This window comes from Corvus hawaiiensis, chromosome 26 (genome assembly GCF_020740725.1).
Source record: "Corvus hawaiiensis isolate bCorHaw1 chromosome 26, bCorHaw1.pri.cur, whole genome shotgun sequence".
In the NCBI taxonomy this organism is placed as follows: Eukaryota; Metazoa; Chordata; class Aves; order Passeriformes; family Corvidae; genus Corvus; species Corvus hawaiiensis.
Window position 1 is genome coordinate 24,311,327 of NC_063238.1, and position 26,459 is coordinate 24,337,785.

General features: G+C 46.8%; 1 protein-coding gene across 1 annotated transcript; it reads right to left on the reverse strand.

Annotated features, from left to right (window-relative positions):
• Window positions 1–4,200: 4,200 nt before the first annotated feature.
• On the reverse strand, window positions 4,201–25,057 carry RRM2B (ribonucleotide reductase regulatory TP53 inducible subunit M2B). The gene is made up of 9 exons (XM_048286790.1): window positions 24,935–25,057; window positions 20,214–20,366; window positions 18,552–18,668; window positions 17,502–17,635; window positions 15,849–15,943; window positions 13,735–13,868; window positions 8,185–8,289; window positions 6,985–7,098; window positions 4,201–6,507 (listed from the first exon to the last, which is right to left on the reverse strand). Exons 1-9 carry the CDS (start codon window positions 25,040–25,042, stop codon window positions 6,355–6,357), a joined length of 1,113 nt encoding a protein of 370 aa, XP_048142747.1. The 5' UTR covers window positions 25,043–25,057; the 3' UTR covers window positions 4,201–6,354.
• Between the last annotated feature and the right edge of the window lie 1,402 nt (window positions 25,058–26,459).

Here is a 26,459-nt window from a genome sequence, read left to right on the forward strand (position 1 = left end):
GCCTTCTGTGTCCTGCGTCCGCCAGGGCTTGCCCACATGCACAGGCCCTGCTTTGGGGAATGAGAACCTTTCCACTGAGGGGCTGTGGCTCAGAGCAGAGGGATCTCAGTCCTGAGCATTGCTGCTGCCAAGGTCAGAATGGCAACAGCCATGGTGGGGCTGAAACTTTCAGGGCTCAGGCCTCCCCAGGTCTGCTCTGGGCTCCTCATGTTTGACAACAAATCTTCCCAGTACTTCTGAATTTCCAGGCCCCCAAAGCTACTTCTGCCATGACTTCCAAGTGAGCAGATGGTAGCACTGGTGTTATTATTCAGTACTATCTTTAGATATTTATTAGTCAGTATTTGTGCTGCTCACCATTGGGTTCAGCTCCCCAGAGCTGGGGTGATGAAGCCCTCAGGAAAGCTTTTGCAGGACATGAGTGATCACGCGAGTCTGTGTATGAGGATCACTTTTGTGGCACAACTGCTGACACCCAAGCACTGAGGAGTGAATGGGCTGCCACTCCCACTGCCACCAGCACATTTTTTGCTTGTCATACTTTTCCTACCCAAGGCATGTCACTGCCTTCAGGATTCCTCAGCCCTTCCCTGAATGGCCTCAATCTCTCAGGAGGTGGCTGATGTGCCATCTCAGTCTGCCTTCAATTAATCTTTCAAAACTGCCTGTGAAGCAGCAAACAGCCTATCCCATTCTGGAGACCCCCTGTGGCAGAGGCCAGCAGTGGTGACCATCATCAGCACACAATGGGCCCTGGACAGGCTGCTTGGTAACTGACCTGCAGACACAGCACAGGTGGAGAGCCTGGACAGCCTCCTGCATAGTAGTAAGGCCACTAGCTGTGGAAAGGTTCTTGCATTTCCTCATTAAATCACCCAAGTATAATCTCTTCAGAACCACGTCTGTGTGCTAAGGAATAGTGATGAGGAGGCAGACTTTCCCTAAAGCTCTCATGTTCGGCTTAGGCTGCACTACTGGAGGCTTTCATCAGATCAGTAAAATGTATTTGGATGTTGAGACTTGTTCTTAACACTTCTCTTGGATCTGCCAATCAATAACAAAAAAAAATCCCACCAACTCCTCTGCTGTCCACCCAGAGCCTCCACTGTGATTTTGGGAGCCTCATCACTAAAAGAAGAAATTTATGGATGACCTAAAAGAGGACCTGGTTTGAGTGGCTTATAAAAACCACACCAGCCTCATGAGCAGGCAGCCCCCTCTGAGCCCAGGCTGGGGCAAGCAAACATGGCCAGCATCTGCCCCCAGTCTGACAGGCCAATGCTTCACTGCAGGCCTTTCCTCTGGCACTGGCGCTGCACACCAGGATCAGCAAGAGCCAAGCCCAAGCCAGGCAGGACTTCAGCCTGAGCCACAGCTGAAAGGGCACAGCAGCACCCTGCCAGCCATCACACAGAGTGGGCAGAGTGGTGACCAGCAGAGCCGCTTACGGCATCCAGCAGCCTAGTTTCTTTAGGCGTAGGAGTAGGATACGACAAAAGAAAGGAGAGACTTTCAAGGATAGCCTTTGAGCAGATCACATCACAAACCATCCAGCTGTCATTGTGCCAGCACAGATTTTTTTCTGACGTTCACTGGGCACCAGAGGGACAGAATCCAAAGTTGGTTCCTGCTGGTGAAGTCACAGAAGCATCCAAAATAACTTTCCATCAATCTGTTGATGTTTTCTCATTATCTGCTGGTGAGGACCTCCCCCTGCTTCTGCAGCAAAAGGCATTTCCTAAAGGAACAGGCAAGGCCTTGGATGGCCTGTCCCCATGGCACGAGTCAACACCTCACCCTTGATGCCAGGCTGGTCCAGTTCTCTGTGGCAGCTCTCCTACTTCTACAAGCTCCCTAGAGATGCTGTAGCAGTTATGCAAGGCCATTCCCAGAGTAATATTAGCCAAACAGTGGACTACAGCACGGAAAGGGATTGATGATACTGATTTGTCCCCGTGAACCCATCAGCGACATGAGAGCCAGTGCAGTGATGAATGGTGCTGGCAAAGCAATAGAAGTCCTGGGAGGAGGACATTTCCCAGGTAAGCCCTTCAAGCAGATTTGTAAAAAAAGATCTCCAGGGCAGGAGCCCCTGATCAGCAGCACTCCACAAGAAGCTGCGATATTGGCAGCACTGCTGCCTGTCATGGAAATCTCATGTCTGTCACTCACAAATCCTCTAATTTCATTAGAAGGGTCAAAATTCAACAGGGAATTCCCAAGCCTGCCCACATGAGTACACTCAAACAGCCAAATGCCAAAGTTACTGTTCAAAGCAGAAATGTGTGCTCCACACTGGCCAAAATCAGCCATTCTTGAGATTTACCGGCATTTCAAGCTGAAAAAACTTTAGCTAAAGTTATCGGAGCACAGTTCTATCCTCAGGGCAGCCCTGGTTCCTAGAGCCAGATTATGTATGATGGGATGGGACCACTGCCCATCTGTGCCCAGGCTGCGAGAAGCAAGGCAAGGCAGCAGCTGCCCGCAAACCAGGAATAGCATCTCTTAACAGCAGTATTACAGTGCCCACCTTGCCCTTCTGCTCCAGGGAGAGGGTTTGCTAAAGCCTGGCACTCCACAGCTTCTCCCCTCAACTCTGCTGGTGTGTGGTGAGCGTGCACATCCCTGCGTGCCAGACATGCACACCAATACGCACAAACGCAGAGTCTGTACGCGCACGTGAGCATTCCTGTGGGGTGCAGTGTGGACAGCGGGGCCCGGGCACACGGGCATCCTCCTGGCAAACACAAACTTGGCTACACGTAATATTAACGCATCAGCATCGCCAGTGACTGACTCCCAGAAGGAGCTCTAGATAATAGTGACAGAAACATTAATATTTGCTGACTCAAGGGCTCCACCAGGAGGAAAAACCAGCCCAGATCATCCCCTTAGGAAGGCTAGAAGGAAGATGCTCCTCTGGCAGGCTGGGTGACGGGCAGGGGGCCATGCTTGCTCTGTCAAAACCTTCATCATTCAAAGACAAGGACAAGAAATGTGGTGGAAGTGGATCAGCACAGTGTCAGCCAGCCAGGGGCTGGCCACAGTTCCGAGGGTGCTGCTACACATCCTCATCTGCTGCAAAAATCTTACCAGTCCAAAAACACTAAGAAAGAGGTTGCTAATTGCCCTGCCTTCACCCACTTTCTTTTATTTCCCAGCAAGGGCTGGGAATACTCACTGAGCTACAGTGGTTTCACAGCCTTTCGCTTGTGGCTACTGACAATCAATTCATGGGATTTGCTGGGAGGCACGTCTGCTTGAATGGGAACAATGGGAGCTACAGAGGCCACTTCGGAATTTCAAAGAGGGGAATTCTTCCCATGAGCCTCAGCTCCTATTGCAGGTTTCTGCTCATCTGACCATTGCAGACATGTTCTTCACTATGAGACAAACACCTCCAGGAAGCATCTTCTCTGTCCCACTGGAACTATAGTGGAAGTCACACACCAGCCTTATTCCAGCACAGAGTACACAGACCATATACACTGAAGGGATGCTTTGCACTTTCTCTCCCCCACACACACCCATCAGGCTTTTTTAAGCTTGAGGGCCACAGCATGAGACACACAGAGCCCTAAGAGGCACACTGGGTTTCTGCCCAGTACCCAGCACTGGTGGGAGAACAGATGTTGTGCCCTTCATGCCTGTCTCAAGGAGGCACAAAGGGGCTGCAGGATCAAACAAGACTTCTAAAATTAGAGCCCTGAGAGTGCTGACACAAGCAGGTATGAAGCTATGCCAGCTCAGACCCAGGTGACCAGTGCTTGGCTTCAGGCAGGTGCCTGGCCAGCCCCAGCTCAGGGGCTGAACCACATGATGCTGTGCCCAGGCAGTCAGGGTGCCTGCCCCAAGGGCATGATGACCTTGATAGATCAGGTACCACCCACTGAAAACACATTTTTGGAGTGTTTCTTCATTGAATCTTACAGACTCCCAAAACATTTCTCCTTGAGCCAGAAAAACCCAATTAAAAACAAAACAAACAAACAAAAACCAAACCCACTTGTTTGCTCACTAGACTGCAAAACCTATTCCCAGGAACAAGAAGGAGCAAGTCAAGAGCTCCAAAAAGAGCAAGACAATATGTGGAGCTCTTTTAACTTTCTCCCACAACCCAAAAGCTGTGAATACTGACTTACTTTGTCACATCCCAACTTTATCACTTTGGATTGCACAAGGAAGCATGGAACTTGTAAATGAAGGCATGGGCTTACCCACACTCAAATTTTATTGAAACTACACACATATTTTACACACAAATTGAATGGGAGCTGTTGTACCAGACTTTGGTATCTCATATACATTTACAGAACCTGAGCACGTTGCAGTTTCATATTAGAATACTCTCTATACTCATCATAATTCACAAGACTCAAAATAAATGTTTTTCAGTATTTTCAGTGACATGATAGGTTCCATTACTCTAACAACACCCATTTACAATATCTTCTCTTTCTTCCCTATCAACTCAGTATTTCCAAAAGGTGCTGGATTTTCCCTCTGAGTCCACAGTCCTCTTGCAGTTGCAGGATGTTAGTGAGGGCCACCAGTTCCAGCTTTTCTCTGTATTCTCCAGGTTCCCCTCTGCCCTCTTCCAAGTACCTTAAGTCAAATGACACAGGCTCTGCTCTAGGAAAAAAAAGCTGTTCCATTTCCATGTTCCATACATACTCCTGATCTTTTACAGAGACTAAAAAAACAGAGTCAATTTTGCTGCTTATTTTTATAGCAGGGACAGTTGTTCACTAGGAACTATGCTAAGGCAGTGGACCTGTTTCATGAAACTCAGGTACCCAGGACTATGGCTGATCTGGGCTGGCAGGGAAATAACACTTATACCACCCCATCACTGATAACCCTGTGCTGTCAGCTCAGCTCATGCCAGGTGTATCAAAAGCAGCACAAGATGTTTGCAACAGTTAAGACTTACAAAAGCCCTTTCACAAAATGCTGAACGTTATGAAAAATGCTTAGGTTTAATGAAGCAGAACCCTTTGTCTAGCTCTTGTACACTCACTCCATCTTTGAATAAAAAAGAGCCTATCTATTTGCAGATAAACAAGGTACAGCTGAATAGCATCCCTCACACCCCAAGTACCACTGCAGCACATTAGCCATTCTTCAATTGCTCCATTCTCTGCGTGTGATGGCAAGAAATGACAAACAGTTTTCAGGCACACAATCAAAAACCAAACAACAGTCCTTTGTAAGATGCTGCTACTCCATACTACTTCTGGGCTTGTTTTTGAAAGGTTTAATAACTTCTTTCAGAAGCTCTTCTGTGACAATGGTTCCAATGGTTGACACTAAACACACAACTTGACATCCCTTCATATGTTACTGGGTGCTTCCTTACAGCCGGAGTAGTACGTTCGTAGCACTTCAAGGGATAGTCCCTTGGAATGATATGTCTTCTCACCCCTTCAATGCACAAGTGCAACCAAGAAGGGGAACAGCAAATCACCTAGCACGACAGTGGGAAGATTGACAATACCCACAGCTGGCTGTTCCAGTGTCAGATGATTACAAACACAACACAACTACAGACTGCTTAATAAGGCACTTGATCAGTGAAGCAAGGAAAAACAGGCAGCACAAGCCAAAGAACTACAGCATGTGGTTTTTCTCCACTGTTAACAGGTGTGCCTTTTCAAAAACCATTCAAAGTCCACTGACCTGTTCAGTTACAGCTGTAAGACAAGAATCACATGTATTTGAATTAAATGCCTACCAAGACCCATCAGTTTTCCAAACAGAGTAAAAATTTTTTTCATACAGAGCCTAGGTTAATGGGGAGATCAAACTTAATTCCTGGGTTTAATAATATTCTACAGTTCAGACCTCCTTAATGTCTTCCCACATTCAATTATTACTGTATCTGCAGCAGGCTGAAACAGAAGAGCTTTTACTCTAGGCAAAATCTCTAAACATGAAAATAGAAAACAGGAAAATAATTTATAGCAACATTTTTACATGGAGTGACACCTCATCTAGTTTTCAGACTAAAATACCATACATAACATGAGGTAAATATGCAGTTTGCTTCTTAAAACATGAAGTGTTAAAAAAGTAGTAGTATCCATGTCATTTTTAAAGACAGCATTGACAGCAGATGAGTCAAGGGAATCTTAAAAAGGCCATCCTTTTACAAAGCCATATAAATTTTATAAATGATCCCCCTTTTTTATTCAAATGACACAGAGAGAAATATATTTACTCCTCTGACAAACAACATGAAAACCCAAGAAAAAATCCCAGCAGACTCTGATTCCGTAAGAGGAAATTAAGTTAACTTCACAGCAAAAAGGGAGATGAGGAGAGGGAAACAGTCACCATTCATTTGCCAATTTGTCAAAAATCTGCATCCAGAGTGAAGACATTGTCCATTGTTTCTGTCATAACAGCAAAACGTTGATATTCCGAAACCCGCTTCTCAAAGAAATTTGTTTTTCCTTCCAGAGAAATATTCTCCATGAAATCAAAAGGATTTTCTGCATGAAAGACCTGGGGAAGAAAAACACTATTACACCGGTGATTCTGACAGGAAAATAATGCTTTAAAACCCCACAACAAACAAAACTGTCAAACTCTTTCAAACTAGACCGCCTCCAGCTGCAGTATCCTGTAGGCTCTATGGACACCAATCTAAGCAAATTCAGTACTGCCACTCCCAGGAGTTTGGTCTGTGGTGAAGTTCACTTGTGCAAGGGGTTTGTTATTCTTCAAGCACTGCAGCATCTGAGCACAGCTTATGTTTCCCATCCCAAACCTGCTGAGCAGCTGAAGGGAAACAATGGCCTAAATTGTTCTTGTTCTTTTACAGTGAAGCATAGGTATTAATGCTGTGGTTTCAGCTGTCACTCACAGAAGTCCTTGTGCTAAATATGGCCTGCTCCCCAGCAGGACAAGGGAGTGCTTTGTGCTGACAGCTTTCCTGGGCTGCACTGGCAGGCCAGCATTTGGGGCAATTGCATCTCTTACCTTTGAAAACCCAAGTTCCATTAGTAACCGGTCTGCAACAAATTCAATGTATTGTTTCATCAAGGTGCAATTCATTCCAATCAGACCCACAGGTAATGCCTCTGTTAGAAACTCCTAGAAGTTAAAATACAGATGACATTTAGAGAAATTAAATTTAAGAAGAAAAAGGAGAGAAGACACCTGTGTTTCACAATAATATAATTTGTGATGTTCAGGCTCCCCAGGAAGTTGTCTGAATAAACAACTTGCATCACTAAATTCAAAAAGTATCTTCTGTTTTCAGTAATTGTTTGTATCTTCCTTTATTTTTAGCCTGTTACTCTGGAAAAGGCACAAGATTTTTATCATTGCCCCTCTAATCTGCCTTTCCCCACTCCTCCAGCATAAGCTTCACTGTAAGCTTAAGCTCTAACTTCAATAAACCTACGGACCATACTAGTGGGAACAGGGATAAATCCAGAAATCACCAGTTTTCCTGGCTTCCAGCCATTATAGAATGACAGATCAGAGACAGCAGTGATATATATGAGTGCTGAACCCAGTCATATGCGTGTTTAGGAACTGATGCAATACCTGTCAGTGTTGTGAGACCAAGCAGGAGCATTTGTCATCATCACAGGAGTTAGATGACAACAGGAAAGAAAACTAAACTAAAATCCTGCCAAATACTCAGCCATGCAGAAACTTGTGCCTGCAGAAGGGCAGCATTTCACATGAAAGAACCTGACATCAACCTCAGAAAAAGTCAGAACCCAGCATGATACACGTGGTCAGAACAGACCCTGCCTCCTCCTGAGGACAAGCAGAGATGTGAATACAATAAGGAGAGACAAAGATCCTGAAAGGACAGATGTAAACAAACTCCTCTCTAGGAGACAGTTGCAGTTGGACTAGATGATTACTGTAGGTCCCTTCCAATTGGAACTATTCTATTCAGTATCAAATAAGAGAGCTTTCCTTCCTTTCTGTCATTAAGGAGAAAACCAGTTGCCAGCTTCAGCTTCCCCCAGTTGTTTGACAACTGAATCAGAAAGTCTCTGACTTCTTGCCACCATTAAGGAAGAGGGAAAGAATTGTATCAGGGATCCAAGCCTGAGCCAAGTATCAAACACGAAATCCCAAAAGTTAGAAGTTAATTTGTTTATTTCACGCATCAGACTGGATCTGTGCTGCCCATGATGCTGTCACAGCCAGGATTACCTGCTCAATTTCTACAGCATTAACGATGATCTCACGGACTCGCTCTTCTGACGGTCTGTTCACTAAATAATGGAACATTAGACAAGCAAAATCACAGTGTAGACCCTGAAATAAGAGAACAATGGAAAAAACAGTCAGTTTTCCCCTCCTCCACATAGTTCGCTCTTATTTTCAGGCAGCCTCATCTGAGTTGAAGTTTCCCAGCCTCCTGCTTTTTTGAGTCTTAGTGTTATCACATGTAGTGTGGACTTGTAGTTTACAAAGCAGTAACATCTCAAATCCAACACATGCCACCTACGCCAAAATAATGCTCAGCATACATGTTTCTCCGGTAAAATTTTTCTGAGGGCTGCTCTACTGCGAGGGATCCCACACAGAGCCCTGCTTCCTGTCAGGGATGATTTTGCAGAAAGACCTCTACATCAAGACTGGCAAAACTACTTGTGAGTTAAAATAGGCTGTTTACCTCCTCTTTGCTTCGAGATAAAGCTTGATTTAAATTCTTCCAGTAGTATTTCTTCCCTTGCTTCTCCCAACAGCATTTTCAACAAGGCAGATTCAGATTAGAGTCACCAAACCCAAGATTAACAAATCATCTCTGCCCCAGCTAAACTCCCCTTCTCATTTTACCCAGCTATCCTACACAGAGCCTAACGAACTGTGCTCCTTTCCAGGGTTTCCAGAAAAGTCTCCTGCTAAGGTAAGAAAACCTCAGGAGACAAGCAACCCCTCACAGTCTGCAGAGGGTACCAGCCAGATGCTCCAAGAGGTGCCTCAGCTTCTCTTTGACTTGCCTGGGTACAGCTTGATGCTCTGGCTTCAGCCATACCCACCACTGCCAGACTAAAGGAGGACTGCACTACCATCTCTCCTCTCAACAGCAAGGTGGTGATTACAGCCAATAAGCACCAAGAGGGCACATCCAGAGTGAAAACAATCAGAAGGATTTGGCAGACTAAGGGCTACAAGACAATCCAATACTATCATTAACAAGGGTCAAAACAAAACCTGGGGACTGACTGACTAGAGAACTGTTCTGCTGCGAAAGACCTGGGAGTCTCCATGGGTGACAAGTAGACTGAGCCAGCAGTGCCCTTGTGACCAGAGAGGCAAGGGTATCTCAGGGTGCATCAGGAAGAGTGTGGCCAGCAGGTCAAGGGAGGTGATCCTCTCCTTCTGCCCGGCCCTGGTGAGGTCACATCTGGACTGCTGTCCAGTTCTGGGCTCCTCAGTAGGAAAGAGACAAGAAGCTACTGGAGAAGGTCCAGCAGAGGTCACAAAAATGATGAGGGATCTGGAGCATCTTTTTTATGAGGAGAGACTGCAAGACCTGGGTCTGTTTAGTCTGGAGAAGAGGACACTGAAAGGGGATCTCATTAATGCATATGATTATCTCAAAGGTGGTGGTGAGGTTTAGGAATGGTACTCCCTAGTTCAGTACCCCCACCAAGACTCTTCCAAACCAGATGCCACTTGCTCGCTACACCAGCTTCCCCTTGCCCTTTCCTGCTCTGGGGATGGAGGCACAAAAGGTGAAAATCATGGGAATGGTAAGAACAATTTACTGGAAATAACAATGGTAACAAAAGGAACAGTAACAGCAATATCAATAACAAAATGTATAAGACAAAGAAACTATTTACATGGAAAACCAGTGACAAATACCTACCCGATCTCCCCAGTTAGGTTTTTTCCCACTGGAAGGAATGCCCTTCTTCTCAAAAGCAGGAGAGGGAGTCCCTTTTCCCCACCCCTGTCAATGACCTGAGATGGTACCCAGTAACATTAGGGTCTTAGCCATGCCCACACAGCTCCAGGCTCTACTGCCTCACAGCTACTGCAAAAAATTAACCCAGTCTTTGGCTGAAGCCAGGACAGGCAGGTGCCAAGAGGATGGTGCCAGGCTCTTTTCAGTAGTGCCTGGAGACAGGACAAGGAGCAACGGCTGTAAACTAAAACACAAGAAATTTCACCTCAACATGAGGAAGAACTTCTTTATGTCAAGCATGACAGAGCACTGGTACAGGCTGCCCAGGGAGATTGCGGGGTCTCCCTCTCTGGAGACATTCCAAACCCACCTGGACACGTTCCTGTGTCACCTGCTCCAGGTGACCCTACCTGGCAGGGGGGTTGGACAGGATGATCTCCAGAGGACCCTTCCAACCCTAACAATTCTGTGATCTGTGAAAACCTTTTTAGAAAGGCTGTAAAATCCTTGTGATTCAGGTCACAAAACAGCCCTGAAATAACATAATTTGGGAAGTATCCCCCCCCTAACAACAGCATTAGCTGCCTGCTGCAGGGCTTCCCATGGTCTAATCCAGGGCAACATCACCATCAGGATGCAGGACGTGCCTGGCTTCTCCCATGAACCAGTGTGCTCTGCTCACTCGTGCTCCTACCAGCTTTGCACCTTTAAGTATCAGAGATCCACCAGCTCAAGAACAGTTTGGGAACAGAGTCTGCAGCTCAAAATACACTCTGAGCGTTAATCATTTATCTGTTCACGTGCATCAAAAAACAGTTTGTAGTTTTCCATTGTGGATTCTTTTTACTGACACTGGGTTTCAATGCAGGTGCTCTGTGCACCAAGCTTTAACCTTTGTAACAGCACTGCAGTTGGAATTATGCCAGCAGAGCTCAAGAAAATTTTAGTCTTTTGGTGCTCGACTCTGCAAAGAAGTACAGTTACACTCATTCACCTGCAAGTGATCCTTGTAACAAATCCTGCCTCACTCAAATGTATCAGCTCATAATGACTCACAGAAGACACAAGGAAGGTGAAGGCTGAAGAACTACTTATTTTTTCTTACTCATCATATCACTTTCTTCAAAAGTGTCTTTTAAAGACATATCGTAAGATATCTCATTTCAAAGCAGTTTATCTAACCCATGAAAATTACTTCCATTATGAAAAAGCTCTTTACACTTTAAGAGCAACTCTGCTAAGTTACAACCACTAGCATGTTTATACTGCATACAAAACTGATCTTTCTACTTTTTCAGTGCTGACAGTGCTGTAAGTAGTGCAGTGCACAGTCCCCAGCCATAAACAACAGCTACCAACTTGCAGGGAGCAAGGAAAAAGAAAGGAAGGAACCAGTGAAAAGAAGGGGCACTTGTAAGCACATAGCCTGTCACATTTGGTGTGCTGACATGCAGCCCCTCAGACACTTCATACCTTAAGAATCGCTCTCCTCAAAGGCAGATTTGTAGTTGCCCCCTCCCAGGAGATTCTGTCGCTGTGCAGCAACACAAGACCATGGAGAGGGGTGGTATCTGCTGCTTCTGCAGCAAACTGCCACAGCTGGCTCGGTGATGGATGCAGGCAGCTGTCTGCAAGCTCCGGGACCCACAACCAGGAGCAGGTCGAGAGTGGTACCTGGAGCCCACTTGAACCTGCCTGAAGCAGCTGAGGCACAGCAAGTCTCAGAGTCACACACTATCCAGGTCCTTGCTCCAGCCAGCCCACCCTGCAGCGGGGGCCCATGCAATTCCACCCCACTCCTTGAGTGGCTGGGCCTTTGCCCTCCTTCACAGCACAGGAAAACAAACATTCCCTTCAATTTAAAAAATCCACCTTTTTCATAATACTATATGCATTGGTGTGCTGGTTTTGGGTAGAGTTGGTCTTCTTCACGTATGGTTTGAATTTGGCCTGAACACAGGGTGGATAATATAAAGATGTTTGTGCTATTGCTGAGCAGGGCTTACACAGAGGCAAGGCCTTTTCTGCTTCTCGTACTGCCACACTGGTGAGGAAGCTGGGGGTGCATGGGAGGTTGGGAGGAGATTCAACACCTGTCCTGAGCTGGGACAGGTGACCCAAACTGACCAAAGGGATATTCCAGACCATGTAACATAATATTCAATATATAAAGTGGAGGGAAGAAGGGGGGGGGGGGGGCGGCATTTGGAGTGATGCTATTTGTCTTCCCAAATCATCGTTGCACCTCATGGGGCCTTGCTCTCCTGGAGATGGCTGAACACCTGCCTGTCCCTGGGAAGCAGTGAATTAAATTGAAAATTCCTTGTTTTGATTTGCTTGTGTGTGTGACTTTTGCTTTCCCTATTAAACTGTCTTCATCTCAACCCATGAGCTTTGTAGCTTTTACCCTTCCGATTCTCTCCCTGGTCCTACTGGTGGGGGAGTGAGAGTGATAGCATGGGGCTTGATTGCTGGCTGGGATTAAACCACAACTGGGAGACCAGTATTTATGTTTACTCCCTTTAAAAACAGGTATTTCTGTTGAGGGACTCAGCAGCACCCAGGCTTTACGTTCATTAATGCTGTTTGCTGGGTAGAAAACTGGCTGGATGGCCAGGCCAAAAAATGTGGTGAGAATTAAATCCAGTTGGTGGCTGGCCACAAGTGGCATTCCCCAGGGCTCAGTTATGTTATGTTATATATGCTACATATATATATATATACACACACACACATACAGATATATATATACATTACTGGCTCCAGTGGCCTGTCCTGTTTAATATCTTTATCAATGACCTGGTAAAGTGGATTGAGTGCACCCTCAGTCAGTTTGCAGAAGTCACCAAGTTTGGTAGGAAAGTTGAGCTGCCAGAGAGTAGGAAGGCAGAGGGATCTAGACAGGCTGGATCAGTGGACTGAAGACAATGGTATGAGGTTCAACAAGGCCAAATACCAGGTCCTGCATTTATGCCACAACAACCCCATGCAGTGCTACAGACTTGGGCAGAGTGGCTGGAAAGCAGCCCAGCAGAAAATGACCTGGGGGTACTGGTTGAGAGTGGCTGAACATGAGCCAGTGTGTGCCCAGGTGGCCAAGAAGGCAATGGCATCCTGGCCTGTGTCAGCAATAGCAAGGCCGAAGGACCAGGGCAGTGATTGTCCCTCTGTACTCAGCACTGGCAAGGTTGTATCTTGAATCCTGTGTTCAGTTTTGGGCCTCTCACTACAGGAAGGACATTGAGGTGCTGCAGCGTGTCCAGGGCAGGGCAAGAGAGCTGGTGAAGGGTCTGGAGTACCAGTCTTATGAGGATTTGCTGAGGGAGCTGGGGGTGTTTAGGCTGGAGAAAAGGAAGCTCAGGGGAGACCCTGTCACTCTACAACTACGTAAGAGAAGGTTGTAGTGAGGTGGGGTCAGTCTCTTCTCCCAAACAACAAGCAACAGGACAAGAGGAAATGGCCTCAAGTTGCATCAAGCAGGGGATTAGACTGGATATTACAAAAAAATTCTTCATGGAAATTGCTGTCAAGCAATTATTAGAATAGGCTGTCCAGGGAAGTGGTTGAGTCACCATCCCTGAAGGTATTTTAAAGACATGTGGATGTGGCACTTAAGGACATGGTTTAGTGGTGGACTTGGCAGTGGCAAGTTAACAGTTTGATTCAGTGATCTTAAAGGTCTTTTCCAATCTAAATTATTCTATGATTCTGCAATTATTGGTAAAGGTCTGCTTCTTTCTCCTTTCTCTGTCAAGACTATGGGTTCTTCATGAATATAATTCTGCTCTTCCCCTGGAAACTCCCTTTTCTTCCCAAACAGTGTGTAAGACATGCCACATTACCTCATCTCTGCTAATAAGTTCATTGGAGAAAGTCAGTCCAGGCATCAGGCCCCTCTTCTTCAGCCAAAATATAGCAGCAAAGGAACCCGAAAAGAAGATGCCTTCCACTGCAGCAAAGGCAACCACTCTCTCACCTGTTTAACATAACACATTTTTCATTAGACACAAATTGCTGTATTGCTCATCAGCAAGATGCACCATCTGCATCAGACAGAATGATGCTGGAGAGGAGCAATCCCCTTTGCAGCACCAGATGCTGTCTTTGACTACATCCAGCAGCAGATCCCGAGCCACAGAGGGTCTACACACCCCACAGCACTCAGCCAGAGGCAACCCCAGCAGAACTGAAGAACCATGGCACCCACTGAAACTGACACAGATCAGAAGCAAAAGAATGTAATTGTCCAGAGTGGCCAAGACATTAGTACTCCTTTATCTCTTCCTCCTGAAAGGCCAGAAAGCAGCTGTGTTAACTGACAGAACAAAGAAAATAGTCAATCTCTTAAAATGAAACAAAAACCCCTACCCCACAATTTCTTCTTGTTGGGAATCTACATAAAACCATATTCTTACAAGAGTGAAAGACTACAGAATGTAAGCCAAGACTCAAATAACTATTTGTGCTATCCCACCTTTAATCCAAGGAAAGCAAGGCATTATTGGTCCCAGTTCTCCCTGCTCTCTACAGGAATGTATTTCTTCAGACTACAAGACCATCTGACTGTTTAGTGAAGCCACATCATTCCATGTACACCACTTCAAACAATTTCACAGGCTCATTGTGTATGTTCTAACATTAAGAGCTTTTGCACTAAGTTCTGGAGCCTTTTCCCAATAAGAACTGCATAGAATTTTGTTAAAAGATAACCCAAAATAGCCAGATGTCCCACTTCTTCTATGAGACACAAATATCAACTTCTGGCTCATCTGAAGAAATTCGAGTTAGGAAAAAAGCACAGAGAGCAATACCAACTTACAAGTATCACAGAAGTTATTAGGGAGAGAATTTTTCTGGCAACACTAAAAATCTCATTGGTTATTTCTATAGAGGAATGGAGAAAGGCTGCTCATAAAATACAGGTTTAATGAAGCACAAGCCTGATTACTTATTTGGATAAAATGCATGAAGTTTGGGGGCAGGGAGCAGGGGCTACACTGTTTTTTAAGTTAGGGAACCTTCTGATTCCTGGCACACCCCACACTGCTGGGAGCCAAACAAAAGGATGATGAAGGGGCTCCACACACAGCAAGCAAAGTCAGACTGGGGAGGCAGTGGGAGCACCAGGACAGAATAATGTACAGCTACAAAAAATAACCCCTCTCAAAAAAGAGCTGTGAACAGATGCCACAAAAGAATGATGTTCAGATTTATTTTGTTCACCAAGCTGAATCTCTCCATCTCCTACACTTTCTTGAAATATAGAGGATGTTTGCTTAAAAAACTTCACCAAAGTGCACCCATTATGCATTCCAGCTACAGCACACCCTTCAGAGTCAACACTGTAAGAATGCAGAACACTGGAAAGGATGCCCTGCAGCATGCTGATGGAAGCTGAGCCAGTGCCCCAGCTCTGAAATGAGATACCAAAACTAGAAACCTGGTCCCAACAGCAAACCAGGAACACCAGAAATAGATGGTTCTTGAATCTTTTTGGTCCAGGCTCAGTCATGCCTCAGTTACAAAAAACTGATTTGTCTATAAGAACATGAACACAGAAAATGCCTGGACTTGCAAGACTTCAGCTGCCCAGTTCTGAACACCAAGTACAAAATAAGAACCAACTAGAATAAATAATCAAAACTAGAAAAGAAGGTCTACAAGCAAAAACTAAGGAAACCAGGGTTGTTCAGTATAAAGACAAAAAGGACAGAGATCTACAAGCATTTTTCATAACATGACTTCAGGGGGCACTGTCATTACTGTATTTCTCTAACTGAAGATAAAAACATACATGCTCACCAGAAGTTACTTCTAGTTCTTTAGTTAAACCAGAGACCCAGAAGCCACTACATCTGTGGAGAATTTCATTTCATGTTCCAGGGGTGCAGCTTACTCACAGAGCACCAACAACAGAATATATGCAACAGAAACAAGTTTTAAAAAAGCTACACACCAAAAGTGGATTCTCGGTCTTCGATCCACTTCAGAGCCCAGTCTGCTTTCTTCTTAACACAAGGCATTGTTTCAATGGCATTAAATAAGAAATCCCTATAGAAGAAAACAGAGACAAAACATCAAAATAGTGATTTACGTAAATCTGCCCTGGTTGTCCCTTCCAGCTCCACCAGACAGAGGATTATGCAAGGCTCTGAACTAACCCAAGTAAGAGACCATTCCCACCCCAAAGGGGTGATGATCTGTCCTGGTTTTGTCTGGGATAGAGTTAATTTTCTTCCTAGTTGTTGTACAGTGTTGTGTTTTATATTTAGAATGAGAATTCTGTTGATAACACACTGATGTTTTAGTTGTTGCTAAGCGGGGTTTACATGAAGTCAAGGACTCTTCAGCTTCTAACCCCACCCCACCAATGAGCAGGCTGGGAGGCACAGGAAGCTGGGAGGAGACACAGCCAGGACAGCAGACCCCCAGTGGTCAAAGGGATACTCCACACGATGTCATGCTCAGAATACAAACTAAGGGGAAAGCTGGCCAGGGGCTACTTCTTGGGAACTGGCTGGGTATCAGTCAGCAGGCAGTGAGAAACTGCATTGTGCATCACTTGTTTTGTATATCATTATTATTATTACTTGCCTTTTCTGTGCTATCCAACTGCCTTACCTCAAACCACCAGTTTTACTTTTTTCCCCAATTCTCTCCCACCCCACTGGGTGGGGGCAGGCAGTGAGTGAGCTGCTGTATGGTGTTTAGCTGCCTGCCAGGTTAAACCACTACTTGATCTCTGATAACAAGGGCAGAGGGAGGCAAATGTGCAGAAGGGCTCAGGAGAGGCAAGCTGCGAACTCAAACATCCCATCCCAGGAGTGCTCACCCACCACACCACAGTGCCTCTCAGACTTGAAGCCAGCCACTTCAGTTTATCCACGAAACAAAACCTCATCTTGCCCAACTCCACAAAAGGAACTGGACAACTCCCATGTGCACAGACTCTGTTCCCATGCTGAACACCTGAAAGGAAACCCTGCAGCTCTGCCACCATCACCAACACAGGATGCCACTGTGGGAAAGAAAGTGCTGCCTGACCATCACCATGGTGGAGTCTCTGAGGGAAAATGCTGCTTTTCAAACATATTACTGTTTGGACTAGGAACTTCTTCAGACAACAAAGGTGATGGAACTCTCCAAAGAACTCAATCATTCAAAAATAAGCAGTTTGAGTTGTATTAAAAAGCACTGACAACAAAAAGGCTGAAAGGATGCAATACATTGACTGCTGTACATGAGAAACACCATTTGGATCATGAGCACTCGATTTCCTCGGGCTGATCCTTTGCTGATGTAAGAGCAAGCACCGCAGGAGCGCGATAACCTCAAGGAGCTCATCTAACCTTTAACATTTCACATAGTCCATGCCTGCAGAAGTAAAAGATTTATACAAATATTCACTAACCTTCTGATACTCCCACAACAAGCCTTGGTCAGTAATACTCCTCTCCATTTTGGGGGTGAGGCATGCAAGCCTTGAAAGCTTTAAGGAACCTTCCCCAACTCCTCCAGAAAGTCAGCATGAAACAGGAGACAGCTGCAGCTGCCCAACAGCAGCGCCACTGGCTTCAGTGACACGTGTGTAACACGTCCAGAGGTTTACCTTTTCTTGGGATCTTTGATGTAGGTGTCTATGAGCAAGCTGTACATCTCTGAGTGAACATTCTCAATGAGAATCTGAAAGCCATAGAAACAACGAGCTTCTGGGATCTGCACCTCCTGACTAAAACGTGCCACCTACCAAAACCAGAAAGCATGGCAATGAGTACAGTAAAACAGTCCTGCACAACACTACTCTGAGCTTAACAGGAGAGACAATAGATCTCTGCTACAGAGACAGCATGGGAGCAGTTTTGGTCCTACTTTGTTCACAGATGTGTCAATGGGACAGCTGTGGTGCAGAGGAAAATAAAGCAGTAAATACATCTAAGAGCTGAAGCATGAGGGCACACGTACACAGGAGAACAGAAAAGTAATGCAATACTAAACACTTCGCACTGAACAAAGCCTCAGACTTTCTGTTCATCATTAGAAATATAAACAGCATGACATAAGGCATGTTCATGCAATACATGCACACATTTTCTACATGTTATAAATATTCGAACACTTGAGATTAAACTGGGCATTTGCAGATAGATACCCCTGCTAATCCATGACGAGATATTCTCCAGCCCAGAACAGATCCTAACAGGAAGAATTCCCTACCTTTTTAGCAGCACCCACCTGCAACCCCAAGAGATTCTAGGATGCCATTCAGTGAGAACAAAACAGATTTTACCAAAATGAGGAATACATATCACAGCCATGGTCTGTATTCCCTACTTTTCAATTAACATGAGTACAGGAAAAATATGTGGTTCTATTAATTCATTCAGAAATGCACATCCCACAACCAAGCAGGGGCTGCACTTAAAAATGGTGTCCCAGAGTGATGTGATTTGGAGTTCTGATGGCCACAGCTGACCCAATTTAACTCAAACACTGCTCCCAGAAGAACAGGCTGCTTGTTCCACTTGACAAAGGTGAGATGGAAAGAAAAAAAAAAGTACACGTTTAATAAACCTATGCATTAATGTGAAAAAGCCAAAATGGAAAGTTAATAAGACAACAACATGACTAAGTATTCAAGCCCTCTGTAAGTCTTTCTCACCAGGTTTTCATTTACAATTCCATCACTGGCTGCAAAGAATGCCAGAACATGAGAGATAAAGTATTTTTCATCTGCTTTCAGCTTGTTCCAGTGAGGAAGGTCCTTTGACAAATCAACCTAATGAAAAGAAAAAAGAACATTATTGTCCTTCAGCATTTGTCATTCTGTAAAAACAGAAGCAGCCCAGTCAAGTGACTGAGGCAGAGTTTTGGCATTTGCTTTCAAATCTTTACACATAGAAAATTCAAATATTTGTGACTGTAAAAGATAACAGATACACTGCACTTCTGTTGTCTCTCTCTGCAACAGTAACATCATGTACTTGTTTCACAGTTTACACTTTGTAATTTGGAATAAAAATCAGTGTCTATTGAATAAATAGATGAGATTTTGAAAAGCATTAGTATCTTTTTGTCACAGGTATGAACATGCACCAGTAAGCAGACCTCACTCTGAGACACTTAAACTGTACTTGAAATAAAAACTGATACTCCAAGAAAGCTATACCTAAGTGTGCCAAAAGATGGACTGAGGGTACCTTTGCCTTTGGCAGGTGTTCAGCCTCCATCTTGTCGAAGAACAGTACAGAGCAAATGCTGTGCAACTGCTCGTCTATCACACCAAACCCCAGCCATGAGAGAAAACCACAGCTTCCTTCACATAGACCTGTTTTGTTTGCTGGTTTGTAGGATTTCTGAAGCAAAGCAGCACTTCAGTAGAGTCAGACGTGAAAAATGCAGAGGACCCACAGATGGTGGGACAGTGTAAGAAGGAACCAGTAACAGAGTAAAAGGGAAATGCTGATAAGGCAGGAATTCAAGTGCTTTTTCTTTAATGGTTTAAATGAAGCTCTTCTGCAACAGGGCAGCAAGACACCCAGCAGGCAATGAAATATCACCTCCACAAACAGCTGCTCATCATCCCATGATGCTTTCTGGTCTATTTAGAGCCTGCCAATGCTTTCATCTCACTCCTCTGCAGCTGCAGACCACTGCTCACAAACAAGCAAAGAGTGCATAAGCTTTGAGTTGGAACAACCAGCTCCCCTGGCAGGTGATCTCTCCAAAGCAGTGCAGTGTTCAGAGGCCTGCACTGCTGCAAGCATAGCAAGCACTGCTCAGGTCTAGCTAACCAGCAACCTTGGGGAAGAGCTTAGAGCTTGCACTGTAACATGGGGCAAGCACCTCACCAGGGCAATAAGGAGTCAGCTAAATGCATTTTTATCAAGTGTCCCTGATTAACACCATCTCTCTGGAAATTTAGGTACCTAATATTAAGGAACAGCATGAAATTTCCCAGAGCATCTTACACGGGCAAGGAGTTAGTTGCAGGTTCAGAGATCACAGCAGGGTAGGAGCTATCTGATCACAAATCAGAGCCATCTGACTTAGGATTTCTTTATAACCAGAGAAGTACCCCAGGACACAATTCCACCTCATCCTGAACTAAGCATCTAAAACAGCTCTGCTGAATCACCCTGTGGAAGCAGCTTGCTTGCCACTGTCGATGGAGGGAGTTCTGCTTTGGTCCTGGCACCTCATGTTCGATGCAATTAACTCCAACCTTTGCAACACAGAAGCCAGCAGCAGCAGAGCTAGGAAAGATGCACCAGGACCCCAGTGGTCTGATTGCCTTTTGCCAACCCACTAGCCCAGGGCTCACCTCTTCTGCTGTCCAAAAGGAGGCCTGAGCCTGCTTATACATCTTCCATATGTCTGGGTACTGGATGGGGAAGATGACGAACCGGCGGTGATTTTTTCTGAGTAGAGGCTCTTCGTCAAGGCCTGAGCCATTTTCAGCAGCATTCGATGAGCTCTGAAAATAAAGCACAGCTCTGGTTAAAGTTACCATTATTGATTCCTCCTTCTCACAGTATCCAAAAGGCGTGGTTTAAAGTTCACCCATGTCACACAGACACTCACCTGCCCCTCTGGGGTGGACGTGCTGCCTGTCCCTGGGGTACGTGTCCCCTCGCCCTCCATCCGTGCTCCCGGCAGCACTGCCTGTCCTCCCGGCCCTACCCAGCACAGCTCACACCAACCGCCCCCTCCCAGCTGTGCCGGCACCAGGAAGCGCCCCACACCTGTGTGCCAAAGACAAAGCAGAGGAAATCTGCCCCGGGAGACATCAGCCACCGTGGTACCACACATGGAGAGACATGTGTGAGGTCACGGCATGGTGCTGCAGCCTGCAACCAGCACAGCCCCACCAGGCTCACTGCCCAGGTACTTCCCAGCCATCTGCTTTACATTCAGCCATTAGGACCTGGATGGACCTTTTTAAGAAAGCCATGAGATCACAGCTACTAATGCCAGCTGATGGAGGACAGCCCTGTGCCACAGCGAGTCTCAGCATGGAGGTCTGTGTATGCAATCTGTGAGGGCAGCCCACACACCAGCACGGGTCTGGAGGCTGCTCTGGAGGCTCTCCCTCAAGTGCCAATACGAAGCCAACGTGCCTCTTCCCAGCAGCTGGCAGCAGGAAAACCTCTGCCTGGAGTCACCCATCTCCACGCTGACCCTTCTGTGTGGGCTCCCAGAGGACATCTGTGCACAGCTCTTCCTCAGCGAGCTCCCAGCCCAGCCGAGGTGGGGACAGCCAACATTTAGGAAACAGGCCAGTGAAAAGTAGCAGGGGGGGCACTCTGAGCAGGGCCTTCACCTCCCCTCTGGCTGGGGACATGTGCTCCCAGGATCAATCCCTGCATCCCTGCAGTCATGTCACCAAGCACCTACTAGAAACAACTGCTGTGAAGAGCTGTCAGGACAGCACATTGCAACCTCTACAGAAGGGCTGGTGACTCACACTGATCAGAAGTGCAGCCAGCAGGACCCTTGCTGGGTTGGTTCTGAGATGCCACTGACACTGCTGTAGAGGATAACTAACCACAGGCAGTATAAGAGGTGTTATGTATAATACAGCAGAGAAGGGGAGCTGATGGTTTGAACACCATTATTTCTACCCTCCTGAAGGTGCCAAAGTCCCTTCCCTACCCAGTCTGCTTGTAACTATGCACATAATAAAAAGCATTCCTCTACTTCAGTTTGGAAAATATCCTCAAACAAATAATGCACTCACATTTTGAAAAACAAATAAAACCCAAACACACATGCACATTGCATAGCTGGCATACATACCACAGATGCCCAATGAATACATCAGGGAAGCACATTCTGGGTTACAATTCTACCACTTTATTATATTTTTAAATATTACCCAATTACATGAACAGATTTCCCAGCATCATCTTGCAGAGTCTGCTGAAGGCCGTGAGAGTGCAAGACCTTTTTTACTTCCCAGGACATAGAGATGGTTACAATAACTCACTGGAATTGGGGGAATTTGGGGTTGGCACATTCGGCACCTTGTCTTAGCACACACCTTCTCAGGGCCTGACATGCAGCCAACAGCTCCATCTGCTTCTGCACCAGCTGTCATCGAAAACGGAAACACTGCAAAAATCTTCCCTGTTAGCCCAGCCACTGCTGGCTCATGGACAGTTTGTTGTCCTCCAGGACCCTCAGGGCCTTCTCTGCAGAGCTGCTTCCCAGCAGGTTGGCCCGCATCCTGTACTGGTGCCTGGGGTTATTCCTCCCCCGGTGCAGGATCTGCATTTGCTTTTGTTGAGTTTCAGATGGTTCTTCTTTGCCCATCTCTCCAACCGGTCTAGGCCCTTCTGAAGGGCTGCACAGGTCTCTGGGATATTGGCTGCTCCTCCTGGCTTTGTGCCATCAGTGAACTTGCTAAGGAGGCATCTGTCCCTTCATCCAAGTCACTGATGGATAAGTTAAACAATACTGGGCCCCGCATTGAACCCTGGAGGACACAACCAGGCCTGCAACTTGACCCTGTGATGCTGACCACAACCCTTCAAGCTCTGCCATTCAGCCAGTGCTCAATCCCCCTCGCCATCCACTCACCCAGCCCACACTTTCTGAGCTTGCCTATGAGGGTATCATGGAGACACTGGCAAAAGCCTGGCTAAAGCCCATGTAGACAAAAGCCCTTGTCTATTCAGCCAATTGTCCCACCACAGAAGTTGATCAGATTGGTTAAGCACGAGTTCCCTTTGGTGAATCCATGGTGACTACTCCTCATGACTGTCTTGTTCTTCCATGTGCTTAGAGACAGACTGCAGGATGAGCCATTCCATCATCTTTCCAGGGATTCAGGTGAGGCTGACTGGCTTGTGGTTTTAAAAACTGTACAAATACTTTTTTAAATAGATGGTTTTGGTTGTTGGATTGGGTTTTTTTTATAATTTTAAAAAAGGAAAGGTCAGTCACAGAGACGACACCATACTGGAACCTCCTGCTCAACCTATACCCACCTCCCTGATCACCTTCAGGGGCTGAGAGGAGTTTCACAGGCAGGCTCTAAATTGGCAGGCAGGCAGCTAGTGGCTACAAAACAATCCCATCCTCTCTAATTCAATTTCAAGTGCATGGCACATTATGATCACTGCTGAGGCTTCTGAGCAATCACCACCTTGTGATTAAGGAGCATAATGCATTCCCTGCCTTGCCTTCCTGCATCCGGGGGCACTGGCAGGAGTATGGGGGGCAGGAGAAGGTAACAGTCACTAGGTCAACACTGCCTTCAATCTGCACCCCAGATCTTTTTCTTACTGCTATGATGGTGTACAAAACAGTCAACACTCACCATAACAACAAAGGGCACCCAGTTTATAACGTGTACGTGCTTCATTCTGTTCAGACAACATGATCTAAATGCATAAAAGAGCTGAAGCTGGTGGGCACAGGACAACCCTTGCTTCAGCAGGGTCAACTAGAGCAGACTGCCCACGGCTGCATCCAGGTGAGGCTTCAGTATCTCCAAGGATGGAGACTACACAACCTCTGTGAGCAACCTGTGCCAGCATCTGACCACCTTCAGGAAAAACAAGTGTTTTCTTACATGTAAATGCAAGCTTTTGTGCTTCAGTGTGTGACCAATGCCCCTAGTCTCACCATGGGGCACCACTGAGGAGAGCCTGGTTTTCTGTCTCCTTTACTCCCTCCACTGGGTATCTACACACGCTCATGGAATCCCCTGGAGTCTTCTCCAGGCTAAACAGTCCCAGCACTCACGCCTCTCTTCGTATGACAGATGCTGCAGTCTCTTAATCATCAGCCCTTTGCTGGACACACTCCAGTACATCATATCCCAGTTACTCCGCAACTGCAAGAGACAAGCTCTTCTGGTGATGACAATAAACCAAATGGACAACAAAGACTGCTTAGGGGTACTGAAACTCCTTCCATTAATTTCAAATTCAGCAAACTAGGAAATAATTAACATATATGCACACATACAACCATCATCCCACAGCAACAGCTGCTGGGCTACATGTACAGGTATCACAGTTGCATGCCCTACATCAGCTGTAGCCAGGGAAAAAGCTAGTGGTGCTGGTAGAGCCAGCACTGTGATGTGGCACATCCGCTCAATGGTATGTGACCATGAACCCTCATGCACCCTAGTAAGAGGCTGCATGTGCATCCCACAAGCTCCCAAAGCACTCAGGCCAGCCTTGGGCAGCACAGGCCATGCCAGCAGTGAGACTGGGAAGACCATCACCATTCCCGGGAGAGATGGCTTGCACTGCACAGCGCCTGAGGAGCCACCTGCTGGTTCCACATTCTTGAGGGGATGCACAGGACTGACTACACCATGCACCTCTTCACTATGGGTACGTGTCACTGTTCAGGGGAAAACAGTAAGGGGTTTCTTACACTTGTATTTAACATGGCACACCTGGTTTTGGATACTTGAGTACTGATGAGACACAAGGGTTCCGGAAGACCACGTGCATCTCCCTGCCATGAAGACCCCTTCTCCTCACGCACCTCAGCCTGGCTTAGCGTGGTTATACTAGGGGGACACCAGAAAGCAGCTCAGACACCTCGCAGGGGCAGACTTTCCTGGTCCACAGGGCCTGGGAAGCCAGGAACATTACCAACACCCACACCTGCCTCCATGGCAGCTCGGGGCGGAGGAGCTCTACCTTCCCGGCCCCCGCAGGCGCAGCTCTGCAAGCCCAGAAGCCCCGGGGCGGCAGGGCCGGCGATGCCCAGACCCCGTGCCAAGCAGCCCACGGCCTCCGATCGGAGGCCCGCATCCCCCGCAGGTGCTGCCAGCGCTCCCCGGGCCCGCGGTGCCCGAGCGGGACAAGGGCGCGGGGGGGATGGGCCCGTGCCCTTTCCAGGGCTGTCCGAAGCAGCAGATCCCGGTGCCCGCGGTGCCCCCACGGCGGACGGGCCGGCGGGGAGGCAGCGCAGCGCCCGGCAGTGCGGGAGGCCGCGGAGCCCGGCCGGGCAGGGCTGCGCCACCGCCGCCCCGCTCCCCGCCCCGGCCCCGCTCCCCGCCCCGGCCGGCCTTACCCGCTCCGGGCCCGCCGCCTCCTGCAGCGCCGCCGGCCCGCGGCGCTCGCCCATGGCCGGCAGGACTGCACCGCGAGGGGGGGCGGCGGAGGAAGGGGGAACGGCCATGGCCAAGGCCGCTCCTCCCCCGGGGAGGACTCAGTAATTGCATAACAAACACAGAGTTGGTTGCAGCGCTTGGAGGCGCTCGCCAAGGGTTTGTCAGTGAATGCACGAGTGGTGCGTGTTTCGCTCCCTGCTTGCAAGCAGAGAGAGCTTCCAAAGATTCGGGTGTCGCCTTTCCAAAAAGGTAACTTTCGGTGTTGCTTTAAGAATTCGTATGCCCTTAAGAATTTTGGGTTTGTTTTTTTTTAAAGGGCACCCGTCTGCCACAGTGGCTGAGACCTCCCCTCTCTCCACTCCCCAGCATGGGAAGGGGAGTCAGGCCAGCTGGGCTCCTCGGGGCTGTATCTGTTTCCTGCGGCTTTTTTATGCCTTGTGAGAGACGCTCAAGCCTCACCAGGGCAGGGAGTAAGACAAGTTCAGCGGTGAGATCTGTGCAGCACGGCTGACTAAGCACAAGAACAGCTTTGGTTTTGTTACACCGAGTTTTCTGAGGAGCAGAAACAGGTGCCTGGGCAGCAAGTTACTGAAAAGCACAGCAGGAACACACAAACAGTAAATGAGAAAAGGTGGTTTCACACTAACATCTGCTGTTACTGGAGTACTCTTCTTTCCGAGACATCCTTGAAGTTTTATTTCCCAGAGATACCTATACAAACTGCTTATTCTTCACGTCCAACAACAGCTCCACTTGTATGGTGTGTACGGACTACCACAGATTCCAGCTTTTTGCCCAGAGCAATTGAAAGGAACACGGATTGATGTAGAACAAACCCAACTGGCCCATTTACAGACAAATTCTATTGGTGTGTGTAATACAGAGTGTGCTGGTGGCTTAAGGGGGAGATGCACGAGTTTCTGGGCCAAAACCAACAAGCAGCAGACTACTTGTATTAAATGACATCGACTTGCCTATTAGTTGTCTGATTGTCGTGGCTGCTGTTTCAGAGTTCCCTAAAATAAGGAAAAACCCTGTCCTGACAGGGATTAAGACCTATCATAAATTAATATACTTAGCAATAGAAATCGTTCAAGTATTTGGAGGTAACTTCTTAAACACCTGTCCTTTTACCAATGCACAGCAAACGACTACTTACGTGGTGCCTAAAGATGCACATAAAAAAGAAAAATATTGGAAAGGAAATGTACCTCAAGGATTAACCAAACATCAGGTGGCTGTTCTTGCACCTCCACAAAAATCTGCCAACTTCTGTTAGCTTTGTTTTATAAAAATTAAATCATGTACACAACACTGAAATACAGACAAGCACATACAAATTAAATAGAGCATTATGCACAATTTTGCAAGATTTCAGATTACTCAGGTGTACCTACAATGTTGTATTTAAAACAAGCTCCCTAACAGGTGGTGGAAGCTGTATTCCTCCCTTAGTTCCTCACTGCCATGGCAGCTGTCCTGCTC

What these genes read in the sequence shown, in the direction of transcription:
- RRM2B (XM_048286790.1), bottom strand. Translation starts at nt 25,042, where the DNA reads ATGGCCGTTCCCCCTTCCTCCGCCGCCCCCCCTCGCGGTGCAGTCCTG. An exon ending in CCTTTTGGACAGCAGAAGAG is followed by an intron (nt 18,669 to 20,213) that starts GTGAGCCCTGGG and finishes TCTTTTCATTAG; the next exon opens with GTTGATTTGTCAAAGGACCT. An exon ending in GAATTGTAAATGAAAACCTG is followed by an intron (nt 17,636 to 18,551) that starts GTGAGAAAGACT and finishes TGGTTTTGGTAG; the next exon opens with GTGGCACGTTTTAGTCAGGA.